Genomic DNA, 20452 nt, shown 5'->3' with positions numbered 1-20452 from the left:
TATGAGCAAATCACATTTTTGTTACACTAGGTCGATGGTCTTCTCCACAAATGCCATCATCGAGGTGAATGGCAAATTGAAACGTGTGGCGTGCCATGGAGGTAGGCTGGTGGGAGCAGCACTATGCTATGGGAGACATTTTCTTGCACATGCAGGGGACCTGTGGTAGTAATTGAAGACACACTGACAGCTGCAACCACCTGCATCCCTTCATGCTTGATGTCTTCCTTGATGGTGAAGTCATCTTTCAGCAGTATAATTGTCCATGTCACAGAGCCAGAACTGTGCTACAGTGATTTGTGGAGCATTACCGTGAATTCAACGTCGATGTCTTGGTGACCAGATTTGCATGTTGCAAATCCTATGGAACCCATCTGGGTCACTATTGGGCACCACCACCGCACACACGGATCAGTGATTCATTATCTACGGGAATTACATGACCTGTGTATACACAATAGACACACATACCTTCACAAACCAACCAACAAACTGTCACATTCCTGGTATGCAGAATCAGTCATGTATTTCATTCCAAAGATGGCAAACAAGCCATTAAGCAGGCAGTCATAATGTTTTGGCTGATCAGTGTATAGAAACAATAAAAACATTTTCACATATGCATTAAAGTTTGTAAGTCATATACGATTTAACTTTCCCTAAGAGTATTTATAGCTCCATATTTCATTGATTTGTGCTCACAAAACTCACTCACACCCATGCGCCATGACCAAACAACCTTACTAACAGGGTAACTGCATTCATAATACCTTTATAGAGATAGATATGTCTGTATACTCTCATATCTTGAAAGGTACCCATGCCTTCTCTCATGCCACATATTCTGACCCATGCAACACAGGGTTTTGCAGGAGGTATATGCATATAGAGCAATTTCCATAATTATTAGTGCGAGCAAATTAGCAACATGCATAATTTGTTGTTGGTATACCATACAGATATAGCTGGCAGTGGTTGCCTCTGCTTGCTAATTTATAAATTATAACTAACCTTGTCTGAGATATCTGAAGGTTCTCCATAATTTTGCAACCCATGAAATGTGATCCATTAATGAATGGAGCAAGAAATCTTAACAGTATCAAATGGTGTGGCAAGACTGGAGAAGTAGCCACACACAGGATAATTATTGATAAGTAGAAAGTAAAGGGAAAACCTTTAATTCTGATGAAATTTTGCTGATATGTTGTGACCTAAAAAAGCAATTACCAAGATTGAAGAAACAGATACTGCAACAGGAAGAGTAGCAGATGGAGCAAGGCAGTCTCTGTGGAAGAGCCTGTCTGAAGTGATTGGGCACTAACTGCCACAATGCTGCTTCTCAGACTACTTGATTGATCCAAAGTGAGATGCAGAGTTACAAAATTGTATTAAAAGAAAAATGTAATACTTTTGTTTGGTAATTTTCCTTGTGAAAGCATGGCTTGAGTACAAAAAAACTTTACTTATATGGTAAATGATAAAATTTCACTGATTCCATTCTTCTGCAACTTATTGAAGGTCTTTGATTACGCAAATAGAAATAAAAGTAGTGGAGAAGTTATATTTGTAATCTAAAACATGATTCAGTGCATTCCTTATTTAGTTTCTTAAAACTGAAGGTGGAGTGTTGCACTAGGCTGTTTAAGTAATTTACAGGGTACAACTATATCACTGTTACTGATCTACGCTGGTGTCCAGCCACAATGTTTTAATCTGTAGGCAGAATTAATCATTTTTGCAAGTACTGTGAATCAAATACATAAAGAAGCATGAATTGAAAAAAATAATACCAAAGAGGAATACTTGAACAGGAGTAAGTAATTACAAACCAGTAAATCATGAGCACAAATACGTATATACATCTTTTAAATATGTGACTGTGGTTTTTGTTCAGGTGACAATTACACATCACAGTGTTTATCTTGAACGTAATCTTTGGAAAATTTAATTTACTAAATAAACTGAAGTTCACACGTACCCAGTAGAAATATTGTTTCACACGTCTTTCAAAATGATCCATCCAGCCTCCAAGATTCTTCGTTGTAGCTGGAATGAGTTTCCTCCACACATTTGGTAACTGGCCATTGAAAAGACTATATGCCACATTGTCTAATGTGGCATCCATGCCTATCTCTCCTGCCAATGCCTAAAATTACGATATAGAATTTTAAGACACAGTTATGATGTTAGTTAATCTACAGATAACGCATAGGTTTATTATTTATCTATTATACTAATGTTGCATTATTCAGGGGAAATGGAAAGACAGAAGGATATTACTATGGAACAGCTTCCTCAGTTGATGTGCTCTCTGGATCTCATGAGAATTTAGTTATTCCTGAGATAAACATGCTCTCAACTGTATCAAATTGAGCAAGCTTCATGGGATACATAATCTCAGAACAAAAATATATGGACTTACTGTTGATTAAATTCTCCAACACTCTGTTCTATCTTAGCAAATGTAATAAACAATAGCAGTGGCAGCTCATAGATATACATTCTAGATGTTCACAAATTTTTAAATTCAGATAAATATGAGAGTGTGAAAATAATAGCATCTGCTGTGTAACAGTTATGCTTATCAACATATTTATACAACTTAATCCACTGTCACCAACAACAAAAACAACAACAACAATAATAATAATAATAATAATAATAATAATAATAATATGCATAACTTGTCTGAAAAAAGGACGAATTGTTTTTGTGGAATTTTGTTTTGTACATAATTAAGTTCAGTTTATGGCAAGAACGATATAATGTTTAAGCATTTGCTGCTCTCTATTTCGTATTTTTGTGTAAGTGGGACCTTTTGTGCTTTATTTTTTTTGGACAGAAGCAAAAGATCCGTAATTCATGTATTAGTTACCAAATTAACTTCTGGGCTGAAAATCAGGCATTCATACATTGCACCCACAGAACAACCTACACTTATTGTACGCTTCTTTGTTAAATGTTCACTTGTAGTCACACTTATTTGATTTTGTCGCTTTCTCAGGCAATGGATCTGGTCTGGAATGCCCTAGTTTCTTTGTGGCTAACTGTTCCTGGTAATTTTTTTTTCTGTTAGTGATTAATACACATTCAACAGTGTTCATGTCAACACTCCACAGAAAAGCCAATTCATGCACAGCAGTCATTACCTGATGGGCCTGCCTCATGCTGTGCTGAATATTTGTGGAGTGCTTTCTGCAATACCAGTGTCACTCTGAGGCTTGTCAACACAAAGACAAACACTTATATCTAAAAACAAAGATGATGTGACTTACCAAATGAAAGTGCTGGCAGGTCGACAGACACATAAACAAACACAAACATACACACAAAATTCAAGCTTTCGCAACAAACTGTTGCCTCATCAGGAAAGAGGGAAGGAGAGGGAAAAGACGAAAGGATGTGGGTTTTAAGGGAGAGGGTAAGGAGTCATTCCAATCCCGGGAGCGGAAAGACTTACCTTAGGGGGAAAAAAGGACGGGTATACACTCGCACACACACACACATATCCATCCACACATATACAGACACAAGCAGACATAAATATACCCGTCCTTTTTTCCCCCTAAGGTAAGTCTTTCTGCTCCCGGGATTGGAATGACTCCTTACCCTCTCCCTTAAAACCCACATCCTTTCGTCTTTTCCCTCTCCTTCCCTCTTTCCTGATGAGGCAACAGTTTGTTGTGAAAGCTTGAATTTTGTGTGTATGTTTGTGTTTGCTTTTGTGTCTGTCGACCTGCCAGCACTTTCATTTGGTAAGTCATATCATCTTTGTTTTTAGATATATATTTCCTACGTGGAATGTTTCCCTCTATTATAACCAAAGACAAACACTGTTACAAGTGCAAAAATTAATTTGTGACTTCAAAGTTTCTCTGCGAATTTACTGTTGTTATAAATATGCAAATATGTAAAGATGTGTTTTTGTGCAATAATTTCTGATACAATTTTGATAACCCACTATGATAGTTACTATCATTGTCAGATTCTTTCCATCCATAAAAACTATCAATTACATCTCTTGTTGAATTGTAAGAGTGTAGTTTACACCTACTGCTGTAGATGTCTTGCTTAATCCCATTATTTGCCCGCCCACCAATTCTGCCACTATTCAATAGCGGACATTTAAAGGACAGCGCTGAGCATTAGTATTTTGCATCCGTGACTTATTAAACTGATAGTTCGGTAATTTTCACATCTGTCAACACCTGCTTTCTTTGGGATTGGAATTATTATATTCTTCTTGGAGTCTGAGGGTATTTCGCCTGTCTCATACATCTTGCTCACCAGATGGTAGAGTTTTGTCAGAACTGGCTCTCCCAAGACTGTCAGTAGTTCTAATGGAATGTTGTCTACTCCCGGGGCCTTGTTTCGACTTAGGTCTTTCAGTGCTCTATCAAACTCTTCATGCAGTATCATATCTCCCATTTCATCTTCATCTACGTCCTCTTCCGTTTCTATAACATTGCCCTCAAGTAAATCGCCCTTGTATAGACCCTCTATATACTCCTTCCACCTTTCTGCTTTCCCTTCTTTGCTTAGAACTGGGTTTCCATCTGAGCTCTTGATATTCATACAAGTGGTTCTCTTTTCTCCAAAGGTCTCTTTAATATTCCTATAGGCAGTATCTATTTTACCCCTAGTGAGATAAACATCTACATCCTTACATTTGTCCTCTAGCCATCCCTGCTTAGCCATTTTGCACTTCCTGTCGATCTCATTTTTGAGACGTTTGTATTCCTTTTTGCCTGCTTCACTTACTGCATTTTTATATTTTCTCCTTTCATCAATTAAATTCAATATTTCTTCTGTTACCCAAGGATTTCTATTAGCCCTTGTCTTTTTACCTACTTGATCGTCTGCTGCCTTCACTACTTCATCCCTCAGAGCTACCCATTCTTCTTCTACTGTATTTCTTTCCCCCATTCCTGTCAATTGTTCCCTTATGCTCGCCCTGAAACTCTCTACAACCTCTGGTTCTTTCAGTTTATCCAGGTCCCAACTCCATAAATTCCCACCTTTTTGCAGTTTCTTCAGTTTCAATCTGCAGTTCATAACCAATAGATTGTGGTCAGAATCCACATCTGCCCCTGGAAATGTCTTACAATTTAAAACCTGGTTCCTAAATCTCTGTCTTACCATTATATAATCTATCTGATACCTTTTAGTATCTGCAGGGTTCTTCCATGTATACAACCTTCTTTGATGATTCTTGAACCAAGTGTTAGCTATGATTAAGTTATGCTCTGCGCAAAATTCTACAAGGTGGCTTCCTCTTTCATTTCTTCCCCCCAATCCATATTCACCTGCTATGTTTCCTTCTCTCCCTTTTCCTACTGGCGAATTCCAGTCACCCATGACTATTAAATTTTCATCTCCCTTCACTACCTGAATAATTTTTTTATCTCATCAATCATTTCATCAGTTTCTTCATCATCTGCAGAGCTAGTTGGCATATAAACTTGTACTGCTGTAGTAGGCATGGGCTTCGTGTCTATCTTGGCTACAATGATGCGTTCAATATGCTGTTTGTAGTAGCTCCTATTTTTTTGAGTCATTATTAAACCTATTCCTGCATTACCCCTATTTAATTTTGTATTTATAACCCTGCATTCACCTGACCAGAAGTCTTGTTCCTCCTGCCACCAAACATCACTAATTCCCACTATATCTAACTTTAACCTATACATTTCCCTTTTTAAATTTTCTAACCTACCTGCCTGATTAAGAGACCTGACATTCCACACTCTGATCCATAGAACGCAAGTTTTGTTTCTCATGATAACAACATAACAACGTCATCGTGAGTAGTCTCCGCCCAGAGATCCGAATGGGGGACTATTTTACCTCTGGAATATTTTACCCAAGAGGATGCCATCATCATTTAACCATACAGTAAAGTTGCATGTCCTAGGGGAAAATCACGGCTGTAGTTCCCCCTTGCTTTCAGCCATTCACAGTACCAGCACAGCGAGGCCGTTTTGGTTAATTTTACAATGCCAGATCAGTCAATCATCCAAAATGTTGCCCCTGCAACTAATGAAAAGGCTGCTGCTTCTCTTCAGGAAGCACCTGTTTGTCTGGCCTCTAAACAGATACCCTCCATTGTGGTTGCACCTATGGTATGGCTACCTGTATTGCTGAGGCACGCAAGCCTCCCAGCCAGTGGCAAGGTCCATGGTTCATGGGGGGGTAAGCACAAGATAAGCCATTGCAAATGTGAAATGCTGGTACATTAATTACAGGTGTAGCTTCCAGAATGCTTAATGCAAACAGGTTTGTTACAGACCCTCAACTGGCATCCTCCTAACCACGACACTATGATGACTGGCACCGAACAGAACCAGTTTTCATCAGAAAATACAAAAGACCTTCACCCTACCCTCCAATGAGCTCTCGATTGATATGGCGTCGCAAATGGCAGTGGTTTGGGTCAGTGTAAATTCTAAAGACACTCAGCCTTCCACCATTCGAGCACCTGATATTTTAAAAGTAAGTAAGAGAGCAGAAACGTATCTATTGCGCTGCCAGTTTTTGTGTGCAGGTTGGAAGTTTGTAATGAGAAGACGATAAGCGGGGCAGCCGAATGATGCCGACAAGTGTTTGCTGTAAGAGCCACAGATGCTGTGTGAGAGGACATGGAGTAATTAAATGCTGCTCTTTGCTGTGTTCGTGAATGTGATTGTTGGGGGGGGGGGGGGGGGGGGGGGGAGGAGGGAACGAACATCTGACAATAGACTTTTATCTTACTTCATGTCTTAGCTCTGAACAAAGCAAGATGCATGGGACATCTATAAATTATTTGGTCATTAAAACCAGGCAATTGTTATTATATTTAATTGTATCTAATGTGTGTCAGTGTAGTTGACTTGCAAGAGTTTGTATGCTTATATGAAACTTGTGGAAATGAAAATGCACTTGAGCTGAACTGAAAGTATGAGAGTGCCGAGTTATTTCAAGTGAAAGACATAGTAATTTTTTGGTCCCTCTAATCAGCATTATTTCTTCTGAGAAGAAGTTATGAAGATCACTGCAGCTGCATATCCAGAGGAGAGGATTGGCTAAACGTTTCAAGTATGTCACTGTTGTAAGAGAGTCTGAAGTTCGCAATCCAATTTTGCACCGCTTCTCTATCGCCGAAACCGCGTTAGAGCACACTACAGGGTGTCTGGCTCAGAGCTGTCCTTGAAGTAACTGATTTCTAACAGTTTCTTGTATCACTGTGATTCATCTTTGCTCAGACTGCTGCTACAAATGCAGTATGGTGCATCAGAGCCATTTGCTGAATATGATGTTCTTCCCTCTCGGTAGTGCCATGTGGTCAGCTGGAGCCTGGTCTTCTTGTTGCTGTACATTTTTGTGACCACTGCCGCCACCAGTCCTATACAGTGACTACATTCCCACCAAGTCTTTCTTAAATATCGAGAAGGAACACTCAGCTTTTCGTAGTCCTATTACTTGACCTAGTTCAAACTCAGTGAGGTGTCGATAATGGCGTCTTTGTTGCCTTAAAGGAATTTTTGACTAACATGAACTCACAATGTCCAATATCAAAGCTAACTAATGCTCACAACCATTACAGCATGTATTTAAAGCAAAACTGATTTGCATCCTCATAGTGGTGCTACAAATGCCACTCTTATGCAACTGGTGTGAAATTTTCATAGACACCATCTTCCAGATGTAGAAACATGCCTACTAACTTTCATTTATGTTGTACAATTCCTTCTTGGTGTTTCAATTTTTTTTCTGTCAGTGTATGTTACGTTCATATATATTACTTTTCATGCTTTTTGTGCTAATATCTACAATATAATAGCTTGGTATTTTAATATTTGTCATGTGTATACTACACCTTTTTAGAGGCATAGCACTTAAAGCCATAGTCAGATGAAAGCAAGCATTCACTATGTCAGTCTTTGCCACTTGTTAAAATTTTGTGAAACCACTCACAGTTTGTGTAGCTTACCAAAGTGTGTCACAAAATCGATGATAATACATTACAATAAGCTGATCATCAAAATCAAGTTTACTATCAATAAACATGAAGAGAATGAAAAACTATTTTATAACTGTTTATCATATCAAATAATAATAGGAGGGAGATTGAAGATGATGAACATTGAGGAGATTTATGAGGCATCAAACACTTTTGTAATGCTTCAAGGCCTTTCAATAACATTCTGCTACAGTAGCCATTGAAGGCTTCAGGGATTGCTTTTTTGACAAAGAAATTCATTTCATTGAACATTTCTCAGACTATAGCAGTATGCTTTGTTCTACTCTCATTATGCTGGAGTCACTGTTTCCTTAGAAGGTTCTTCATAGATACTGTATACCATGGAGGACCCCTCCCATCATTAAGGATTCTAATAGGTGCACGTCTCTCCAGTGTGTATTATCAACAATTATTATTATGTGCGATTGGACCCATACGGATCACGCAAAGCTTTTCCAATTCAATTTTTTAATTCTCCAAACTTCTCTCATTCTTTCCCCATGAATTCTCTTTCTTTCCTCTGTCCATTTTGTCCCCTGTCTCTTGCAAACTTCATTCTCGGGTTGTACTTTCCAACTATTGATTTTTTGCCTGTATACATTTCTGTTTATAACTTCTGAAGAATTTATTTGTGCATTTGCTAGATCTGTTTTGGTTTCTTGTATCCAGGGTATGGTTTTCAATTTTTCAATGTATATTAAAATTTTGTGGGAGAGTCTGGGTGTTGGGAGTCTGTGGATATGACCGTAAAATTTTAGTCTTCTTTTCCGGATGTCTGCGGCGAGGTTAGATAATTTTTCTGTAGTTTTCCGAGACTGTAACCTGTATCCATCTTCCGTTCTTTTTGGGCCAAGAATCTTTCTGATAATTTTGCGTTCCTCTTTCAGGATGCCTTCCAGGTCGCCTTTTCTATGGAGTGTGAGTGTTTCGCTGGCATATAGTGCTTCGGGCTTGATTGCTGTATTGTAGTGTCGTATTTTTGAGTGAATGGAGAGACACTTTTTATTGTAGATGTTGTGGGTTTTCCAGTATGCTCTTTTCAGTTTTTGCAGTCGAACTTTTTGTGCAGTTTTCTCTCCCCCTGTGGGTTCTAGGACCTCGCCTAAGTATGTAAAGAATGGAACTCTCTCAATTTGTCCATATTTTGTAGTCAGTTTTTGAGTTTCAAATTTTGAGCAGATGAATTTGGTTTTTTGGAAGGAAATTTGTAGCCCAACTTTTTCGGCGCATTCTTTGAGAATGTCTATCTGGTTAATTGCTGTGGTCTCATTTTCTGCTAGAATGGCCACGTCATCTGCAAATGCCAAGCATGAAATTTTAATACCATCTTTAGATCTTCCTAGTTGTATAGGCTTCCAGTAATTTTGATTCTTCAGTTCTTTTTCCCATTCTCGGATGACTTTGTCTAAGACAAGGTTGAAGAGGAGTGGAGACAAGCCGTCACCTTGTCTGACGCTGGTTTTGATCAGGAAGGGCTCTGATATTTCACCCAGGAATTTTATCTTAGAAGTTGTGTTTGTGAGCGTTTCTTTGATAAGGTTTAGGGTTTTCGGATCGAGTCCTAGCTCCTCAAGGATAATAAAGAGAGATTGCCTATCGATTGAATCATAAGCCTTTGCGAAATCAACAAAGGTACAAATGATCGGACTGTTTCTGACTGCTTTGTATTTTAGTGTTGTCTTCAAATTGAAAATTTGTTCTGCACAGGATCGGTGAGGGCGAAAGCCAGCTTGATATTCACCAATACTGTGTTCGAGTTGTTCTTGTGTTCGTTGAAGAAGACAAGCTGAGAGGATTTTATAAGTGACTTGGAGAAGGGAGATTCCTCGATAGTTGTTTATATCTGCCATGTCTCCCTTTTTATGCAGTGGATGAATTAGGGCGCATTTCCAATCTTCTGGTAGTTTTTCTGTCTGCCAAATGTCTGTGATGATTTGAGTGAGTTCTTTGAGGGAATTTGGTCCAAGATTTTTAAGTAGTTCTGCAGTGATATTATCTTCTCCTGATGCCTTGTTGTTTTTCAGTCTATGAATATGTCTTTGGATCTCCTCTAGTGTAGGTGGTGGGGATTCTGGATTTATGTAGATAGCAGTTTCTTGAGGGAATCTTGAAGAAGGTTCAGGGCAATTGAGGAGTCCGGAAAAGTATCTTGCCAGCTCCTCGCAATTTTCCCGATTTGTGAGCGCTAGTTTTCCATGTGGTTTTCTGAAACATAGATTTCGTGAGCCGTATCCATTGATTCTCCCAGCAAAGGTCTTATAGACGTCTCATACATTATAGTTACAGAAATTTTCTTCAATAGACTCACACTGTTCCTTGAGGTACTTCCTCTTGACTTGTCTGATTGTTTTTGCCACTTGTCTAGATTTTCTGGGGATTTTTTACTGTTATACTTCAGAAAGACTTTCTTTCTTTCTTCCAGCGCTTTTTCACATCCAGAGTCCCACCAGGGGTGTTTTGTGTTCTTTTTCAATGGGATCAGTTCTTTTGCCTTCTTTGTAATTTTTGTTCGAAATTTTTCCCAAGAGTCAGCTGGTTCCTTTTCCCACTCCTCCTTCAGATTGGTTTCTTTGATTGTTCGTGTGTCAAATTTCATCATGTGTGTTTTCTTCGGATAGAATTTTTTTGGGGTGAATTTCACTTTAATGCATGTTAAGTAGTGGTCTGAGTCAATGTTCGCCCCTCTGCGGACTTGGACATCATGGATCTCTTTCTGTACGAAATAGGAGATGGCAATGTGGTCAATCTGATATTCGCCGATCTCTTGTATGGGGGACCTCCAGGTCTTTTGTTTTCTAGGTTTTTTTCTCAAAGATTTGTTTTAAACTTCAGCCACAGTTCTCCTACATGCTCCTGTCCAGAACCAAATGTTTCAAGTTCCTCATAGATATTACTACTTGTTTTTACCCTTTGAACTCCAGTAATCAATGCTGCTACATGTGCCTTATAGTCACTATTACCAGTTTCAATATCAACATCCTCAAGGAGGTCAGGTCTGTTTGTTGCCATTAGATCCAATATATTTCCATTGTGAGTGATCTTCTAAACTACCTGCATTAGGTAGTTTACAACAGTAATTGAAATTTCTCGATGGAACAATACATAAAATAAGGGAAAGGCAACCACTCACCTGTAAAAGACTGATGTTACAGACTGATGTTTTGTGCATAGATACACATAACAGAAAACAGTATTCACACTAGCTTTTGAGCTTTTCATCTCTTTCTAGCAAAGTTTACACATTCATATGTACAATCTCACCTAGTGAGCCTCACTGTGGCTGCAGGAGTCTGCAATTCAGTGACTTTGTGGCTGTGTTTGTATTTTTTTCTATAAAAAGAGCAAGAGCTGCAAAGCTAACGTAAATACTGTTTTCTGTTGCACGTAGCTGTGCGCCACACATCAGTCTGCTATGGGTGAGTGGTTGTCCTTACCTTATTTAACTTATTGTTCTAGGTAGTTTCCAGAAAAGACATTGTGACTGTACCTCCAAGCATGGTATTGAGCAATGCACAGCTCAATTTAGAACTGTGGTTTGATGCGGTAATAGGATTGAGCCATTTATGACTGCTTTCATACTCAGCAACTAAACTTGCTGTAAAATGTAGTCATAACCTGTGATCCTACAGTCTTATTATATGAGCATTGGCATGTAATGTGAAATATTAAGTAAAACACATTGCAATAAAATCAAATTGTAATAATAAATGATAAAAGGATTATATTCTTCTGAATTGTAAATTGATGTAGATGACACCAAAGGGTGGACCTCTTCATCAGTTACTTAACATATTAAAACATGTGGTTACAGTTGCCTGAGACTGCAGTCGTGTGTGTGTGTGTGTGTGTGTGTGTGTGTGTGTGTGTGTGTGTGTGTGTGTGTGCGCGCGTGCGCTTGCGCATGATGTCTGTCATCTACAACTTCCCTTTTCATAATATTGTTACATATTAAAACGTGAATTCCTGAGTAGATTCTTATTCTCTATCCAGTATTAATTTCAAAAATGCAACTGAAATAAATTAAAGTTCAAGCATGCACATCATCTAATGCTCAGAATATAAATTTGAAGGCATTTCACAGAGTATAAGCCCCATGTGGCTCTGAAATATTATAAGTACAAACAAATATTAAAGTATTGCATGGCTGCTTGCCCACAGATTCTATCACTTTTACAAATCTGAAATCACATTATCAGATCACCAACATGTTACCTCAGGACCAATCATTACAGGCTGACCACCAGACACAGAAAGATCAGAAGCCACTGCTCATTTGAGAGCTTAAGACATTACTTTACCTCCACCAAAATGTATAAATGAACCACAATTTTCCAAAATAAAGTTACAAATTTGACATATGGCTTAAATGAAAGCTATTTTTCTTCGAATTCCAATAAGATTGAACACATTATTCTGTATATAATTAATTAAAACATGAATTTTTTGGTTGCACACTTATGACAAATAACAAACAACTAGTTTTTAAAACATGTAAGACAATATAGTTGGCCTGCTCAGTACATGGATTCTTTTATGCTCTGTCTATATGGTGTATCAAATATTACAAACAAGTTACCACTTTTACATCATGGGTGATTTTTAATATTGGATGAATTAATTTTTAATTAAATAAATTAGAAATCAAGCAATTACTTACACATGTGTTACATGGTTAAGCAGGGAGAGATATAGAGAATGCCTTACCACATCCATTTTCTATGTAACTTGAAGAACATGATGATCTGACACAGTGGCATAAGAAATGTAATAACATAATAAATAAAATATATATAAATATGTGATTTCCAGGGATGATAGCTAGAGTCATAAGCTACCATCCAATGCATTGTTTGTTAAGATTGAATGAAGTGTTCAGCAGTTATTAATTTTCTAAAGGTTTTTCTAGGAATATTCATTTACTGTGACTACCTAACTTCTGTAGTTTTTGTGATATTTATGATGTTAATGTGTGAATAGATGCACCTCAGTGCCATAAGTATGTCAATATGATTGGATTTGCACTTAATGAATCATAAAATTACTACTGATTCTTAAAGTAATTGAAAGTAGCCATATTCGGTCTCATTCTGACTCCTGCCATCTTTGGAGCTACCTCCATCATCCACGTTCTGGCAATGAAGCCAGCTGTCCTCTCCTCCATCCATTTTATCCTGGTAAAACCCAGTTTCATTTTCCCTAACTCACTGGTCAAGGGCAGCCACTTTGGCCTTTCAGTAGCTCCCAACTACTGGGTTTCACCCAGCCACAAGCCCTTGTCTACAATGACTTTAATCATTTTGGGCCAGGGTATATGTCACATTATAGCATTTAGTGATGTTTCAAGAATGTCATGACCTCCATGTACAAAAAAATAATTCTCCTGACTGATTGATGGATGATTAAAATCTCCTTCAGTCATGGCAATATGATTAGGAGACATCTGTATTAGTGAAATGAGGTTTTATGAAAAGTTTTGATTTGCATATGGGGTTGACAGAAAATTATAAGTTTATGCCAATCCTCGATACTGAGTCTTGCCCAAATAATCTTGCATGCTGCTTCAGTTTCTGTTTCAATGGATTTGAGTTTCTTGTCTACTGTGACAGCTACAGGACCTCAGTTTTTTCATTATCCTAGCCTTCTGATATACACTTATATGTACCAAAAAGATACCACTGCTATCAATTTTGGATTTTAGACAGCTTTTCATACCTAGGATTAGGCAAACTCTGATTTTTGGGAATGATTCAGACTCTGGTATTTTGTTGCAAATGCTTCAGTAGTTGATCACTATGTTTTTAATACATCTATATACATACTCTGTGAGGCACTGTATGGCGCAAGGTAGTGTGTACCCTATGCCTCTACAAGTCACTTCCTAGTCATCTCTGTGGGGATATTTCCTTGGATATTACCCTGATATGTCTAGATCTCTTACAGCTATAACTATCTGAAGGAAGATGCTTGTAAGAAACTCACAGTCAACCATAAGGTCAGTAGGTGGAATAAACCTCTGACCCATTTAGGGGTCCCTTACAGTCCTCAGCCTGATGGCACACCTCTAGGATGTTGCAGCATAACTTGTCACAGAACTTTCAAAATGTCTTCTTCAAGCCTGCCTCTCAACTCAGAACCAGGGGACCTGTTCTGGAGACAATGTCGCAGAATTTCATGAGTAAGGCTTTTCTAACAACCTTCTCTGCTAGTTGGTGGCATTATTCGTTACATTATACTCCACAATCTGCTATTGGCTGCACCCTCTTACCTCAATGACAGCCAGAACAGCTGCTTCAGCACACTGAATGATACCACCAGGCATACACACTGAATTAACAAGATGACCCTTCTCATACCTTACTGTCATTTCCTGCACACATACCATTACTTAAGATACACTGAAACAGCTGATGATTAATAGACCCCAAACCTGTGTCCGCAGCTTGTGGTCTCATGGCTAGCATTGCTACTTCTAGATCACGGGGTCCTGGGTTCGATTCCTGGCTGGAATGGTGATTTTCTCAACCCTGAAACAGGGTGTTTTGTTGTACTCATCATTTCATCATCATCATCATCATCATCATCATCATCCATGACAGTGGCTAGACTGGATTGTGTAAAAATTGGGCTGTGTAAAAATTGGGACTTTGTATGATTGCTTATGACTGCAAAGCTGAGTGCCCCACAAACCAATCATCATCATCATCATCATCATCATCATCCAAAACTATCTGCATTTGCTTTCCCTTGACAAGGGACACCAAATTTTCCCAACTGACTCAGATACAGTTTCAGTGGAAGATAGTACGTTGAACATGTTGGTTACGGAGATGTGTGTAATATCTTGAGCTCTTCCTGGTCCCTCTCTCTCCTGCACAGTGTGATATATCATATGGATATTACAATTCGTTGGTGTATGCCAGTATAACTATTGTGTCAAAGGTGATGGTGTTAGGCACCAGCTGTGTATTTTTCCCTCTGGTTCCTCTTAATTATTCTGAAATCATTGAACTTTAAAAACACTCTGGTCTTGTAGGTGACTGTAGAAGGATGTGAACTTTACTTAGGCACTAAATATGCCATTTTTTCTACATGCAAATCATGTATTAATTACCCTGATTATTCGAGATGTTAAATAAATGTTGTCATTGGTGTTGTAATCATTGGTGTTCTTGTTCAGTAACATTCTGGAATTTCCTGTTTTGAATCTTGAAGAGGATTTTTATGTGGTTTGGTGTTCACTGATGGTTCTTGGTGAGGCCTACTAGAAGCTGCAGATTCGGTGACAATTTAAATCCAATTAGTTCCTACTAACTATTTGAAAATCACCAATGCCAACAATTAGCCAATCAATTGAGACATGCATTGCTCCATATCGGCCACCAATAATAATAATGTTTTCTGTTAGATAATGATAACAAATTGTGTGTGTGTGTGTGTGTGTGTGTGTGTGTGTGTGTGTGTGTGTGTGTGTGTAGTTTATGGGTGCTTAATGGTAAGATTATCAGTGCCCATACAAAAATTAGTAGGAACAAATGTGATTAAAATGGCTGAAAATGTCATCAAACAATGAGGGGGAACATACAAAATTACACTCACTCGTGGTCACCCATACAATCAAACTATCCCTTAAGATAATGCTGAAATGTTCTAAAACTGTAATTAAAACACAAATCATACAAGAGAAGAACTAGAATACCTAAAGAGGAAAATGTGACTAGCTGACCACTTACAAAAAACAGGGATGAGCCAGCTACCCTGATAACACATTTAAAATTTCTCCCTAAAATTTTGTGGTATAAGTTGGACAATTCACGAAACCTTAAAAGTAATACCACATTTATTTTGTTGTCAATTAAAATCAAGGGAAAATCTGTTGGCAAATGACTTGTCGCCCTCTGGTCTGAAAATAATACACAGTCTAGTAATTGTACCCCACAAGCACCACACATTAAAGTGTCCTCTTTCTGGAGCAAGCCACATAGTATAGGCCTGTGTCCTACATGAAGACAATTAAGGAGTATCTCTTCCCCCCCCCCCCTCCCCCCCTGTGTGGCTGGAAGGTATGCCATGGGTGCATTGTGGACTCTACCAGATGCAGCTTATTTTTGGTGACTTCCAGACACTCTTTTTCCCACTTATGCATGATTTTGTACTTCAACACCAATGGAGAGGGATGACACACTGTATTATCTGATGACGGTGACATGCCTCCTTGCCAGCTACATCTGCCATTTTGTTCGCCTTAATATCCATGTGCTCTGGCACCTAGCAGACATACACTTCCTTCCCCTGTCTTTGTACGTGGAGGAGGGCATCCTGGATACTCTGGACTACTGTATTTGGAGGGTAAAATCACTGGAGAGAATGAAGGGCACTCAGGGAGTTGGAACAGATGAGGAATTCAGCACTCACAACACATCTTGTCTGCTACAGTACCACAATATTGCGTGTAATTGCACATTAAAATGTGTATAAGGGAAATATATCAACAGGGAACCTAAATCTAACAATTACATGTCGTTCATAGTCAAGTGGATGTATGCCAATAGATCGTAAATGTCCTATAGAGAGGACAGTACCCATAGGAAACCATAGTCCTTGAAGTAACCTTGTCTCTCAGTAGCACTCCCTGCACACCCATTCATAGCAAATTCTAACCTGTTATGCTATAATGATTACAAATTCCCTTTAAAAACTAACCCATTAATGCCCAAAAGTGATCTGTGTTAGACATGAGAAAAAGCTTGGATAAAATTTACTGATTCCCTGAAACTGATTTGAACTTTATTTCTTTGTTTTTATCATGATAAATGCAGACAATACACATTCCATAATATGACAGTTATAATATGTCATGAATACACTTTCAAACCTCGCCTTAGAAGAAGCAGGTTTACTGGAAGAGATAACGTGAAAATATGGCACTATCTATGCAATAGTTATGGTATGATAAGGGGAAAATAAATGATTTTCCAAGCCAGATATTGTTGCTGACGCTTGCAGAAAGTGCAGCTGTAACTTTCAGATGCTGATTTACCATGAAGTATGTTACAAACAACATTGTAACTTATGAAAATTCAAAAACAAAAAAAAAGTACTTTTATTCTTTATTATAGTACAAAAATATATTTTCTGCGGTACTCAGCATTTAAAAACTTGCAATACAGCGTGTTACAAAAAGGTATGGCCAAACTTTCGGGAAACATTCCTCACACACAAATAAAGAAAAGATGTAATGTGGACATGTGTCCGGAAATGCTTAATTTCCATGTTAGAGCTCATTTTAGTTTCGTCATTATGTACTGTACTTCCTCAATTCACCACCAGTTGGCCCAATTGAAGGAAGGTAATGTTGACTTTGGTGCTGGTGTTGACATGCGACTCATTGCTCTACAGTACTAGCATCAAGCACATCAGTAGGTAGCATCAACAGGTTAGTGTTCATCACGAACATCGTTTTGCAGTCAATGCAATGTTTACAAATGCGGAGTTGGCAGATGCCCATTTGATGTATGTATTAGCATAAGGCAATAGCCATGGTGCGGTACGTTTGTATCGAGACAGATTTCCAGAACAAAGGTGTCCCGACAGGAAGACTTTCGAAGCAATTGATCAGCGTCTTAGGGAGCACGGAACATTCCAGCCTATGACTCATGACTGCGGAAGACCTAGAGTGACGAGGACACCTGCAATGGACGAGGCAATTCTTCATGCAGTTGATGATAACCCTAATGTCAGCGTCAGAGAGGTTGCTGCTGTACAAGGTAATGTTGACCACGTCACTGTATGGAGAGGGCTACGGGAGAACCAGTTGTTTCTGTACCATGTACAGCGTGTGAAGGCACTATCAGCAGCTGATTGGCCTCCACGGGTACACTTCTGCGAATGGTTCATCCAACAATGTGTCAATCCTCATTTCAGTGCAAATGTTCTCTTCACGGATGAGGCTTCATTCCAACGTGATCAAATTGTAAATTTTCACAATCAACATGTGTGGGCTGACGAGAATCCGCATGCAATTGTGCAATCACATAATCAACACAGATTTTCTGTGAACATTTGTGCAGGCATTGTTGGTGATGTCTTGATTGGGCCGCATGTTCTTCCACCTACGCTCAATGGAGCACGTTATCATGGTTTCATAGGAGCACGTTATCATGATTTCATACGGGATACTCTACCTGTGCTGCTAGAACATGTGCCTTTGCAAGTACGACACAACATGTGGTTCATGCATGATGGAGCTCCTGCACATTTCAGTTGAATTATTTGTACACTTCTCAGCAACAGATGCGGTGACCGATGGATTGGTACAGGCGGACCTATTCCATGGCCTCCACGCTCTCCTGACCTCAACCCTCTTGACTTTCATTTATGGGGGCATTTGAAAGCTCTTATCTACACAACCCCGGTACCAAATGTAGAGACACTTCGTGCTCGTATTGTGGACGGCTGTGATACAATACGCCATTCTCCAGGGCTGCATCAGCGCATCAGGGATTCCATGCGACGGAGGGTGGATGGATGTATCCTCGCTAACGGAGGACATTTTGAACGTTTCCTGTAACACAGTGTTTGAAGTCACGCTGGTACGTTCTGTTGCTGTGTGTTTCCATTCCATGATTAATGTGATTTGAAGAGAAGTAATAAAATGAGCTCTAACACGGAAAGTAAGCATTTCCGGACACATGTCCACATAACATATTTTCTTTCTTTGTGTGTGAGGAATGTTTCCTGAAAGTTTGGCCATACCTTTTTGTAACACCCTGTATATCATGAAACATGCAAACATGAGTCTTTATTCAAAATAATAAATACAGTCCTCAGTAACAGCCCTCAGAGTGTATAATGGGAATACAGGAAAACTTTGTCAGTTCCAGAACAAATAGGCTGCAAGGGCTCTGTTAATGAAGTTCTGAGTCCTAAGCAAAAGACTACAGGTAAAATTGACGTTAGACCTATCACAGCATCTGAAAGTAAAAGAACAATCATCTCTCCCAAGAACACATATTCCATCAGGGTAGATAACATCTGTAATAATCTACTAAATCAGAGCTGTGCTTCTATTATTGGTGTATTTAGCCTCATTTTCAATGCATTCTTACAACAAGGAACTGTGCATGACATATTCAAATATGCTGTTGTAAAACCCCTTTTCAATGAAAGGTGACAAAACTGAATTACAGGCCAGTTTTCTTTCTAACTGCTTTTTCAAAGATTCTAGATATGAGAATTTTGGAACATCTAGATAAATATAACATTTGTAGCAAAAGTCAGTTTGGTTTGCAAAAGGGTTTGTCACCTGAACAATCAATCTATGCTTTCACAAATAAAGTTCTGGATTCAATTAATGACAAAATGGCAACAATAGGTTTATTTTCTGACTTGTCAAAAACATTTTGCACTGTGGACCACTGAATCCTATTACAGAAAGCAGACCCATTAGGAATAAGTGGCGTAGCAAGTAAGTAGTTAGAATCATACCTCAAAGACAAAAAGTAGTAGTAGATAGTGCTGATGAGATCTATAGTGCCCTGGTTCCATTAAATGTGGGGTGCTCCAAAGATCCATTCTTGGTCCTTTACTGTTCCTCATATTTATAAATGACCTACCTCAATGAACAAAGCTACAGTGCTATATTACCATTTTTGCAGATGACAACAACATTATAATTGATGCTCATACAGGTGAAGATTTTCTAGGGTTCTTATTGATGTAATGAAATGTTTTAGCATCAGTGGACTCTCATTGAATTTTAATAGGACTAACTATATTCAGTTCACTGCAACTGCTAATACTGAGGATGAATTTACTGTGAAGTGTGGCACAGAAAACACAGAAAGCGTTGAAACAACAAAGTTTTTAGGTGTTGTAAAGTTTTTAGGTGTTGTAATTGACTCTAGAGTAAACTGGTCTCATCATATAATAAATCTTCAGAAGAGATTCAGCTCATCGATTTTTGCCCAGTTCATTCACTCCAAGAGCAGAAATACAGACACAATGAAAGTAACGTACTATGGATATTTCCATTCTTTTATGACATGTGGTATTAAATCTTGGGGAAACCAAACACCAGCAAAGAAAATATTCTTGGTCCCAAAACATGTTGGAAGAATAATGAGTGGCCTAGGCTCTATATGTAGTTGTAGAAACCTTTCCTGGAAACTAAAAATTCATACTGTTATTTCCCAGTATTTATTTTCTCTTATGTGTCTCATCAGCAAAGATACTGAGTTTTTAAAAAGAAATATTGAATACCATGGATATGATATTATGAGAAAGCACAATTTCCACAATAATTTTAAAAACCTGACTATGATGCAAAAGGATGTGCAGTTCCCTGGTGCAAAAGTTTCTAATGCTGTTTTGATAACCATTCATCTTTCACAGAGCATTTTACAATTTGGAAGAGTTTTTGTAGCCACAATGAAAAAACCTAATAGATCTGTGGAC

At 38.5% G+C, this 20452-nt stretch overlaps 1 protein-coding gene across 1 annotated transcript in view; it reads right to left on the bottom strand.

Moving 5' to 3' along the window:
* The window catches only part of LOC124798989 (dynein axonemal heavy chain 10), a 1080466-nt gene that overhangs the window by 36511 nt on the left and 1023503 nt on the right, over positions 1 to 20452 (bottom strand). The window contains exon 57 of the mRNA XM_047262526.1: positions 1979 to 2146. Within this exon, the coding sequence (XP_047118482.1) occupies positions 1979 to 2146 (168 nt within the window). The remainder of the gene's footprint in view (positions 1 to 1978; positions 2147 to 20452) is intronic.

The sequence above is a fragment of the Schistocerca piceifrons genome, chromosome 5 (assembly GCF_021461385.2).
Source record: "Schistocerca piceifrons isolate TAMUIC-IGC-003096 chromosome 5, iqSchPice1.1, whole genome shotgun sequence".
NCBI lineage: Eukaryota > Metazoa > Arthropoda > Insecta > Orthoptera > Acrididae > Schistocerca > Schistocerca piceifrons.
Note: the sequence above shows the minus strand (reverse complement) of the source record. Positions and strands in the feature narration are given on the sequence as shown.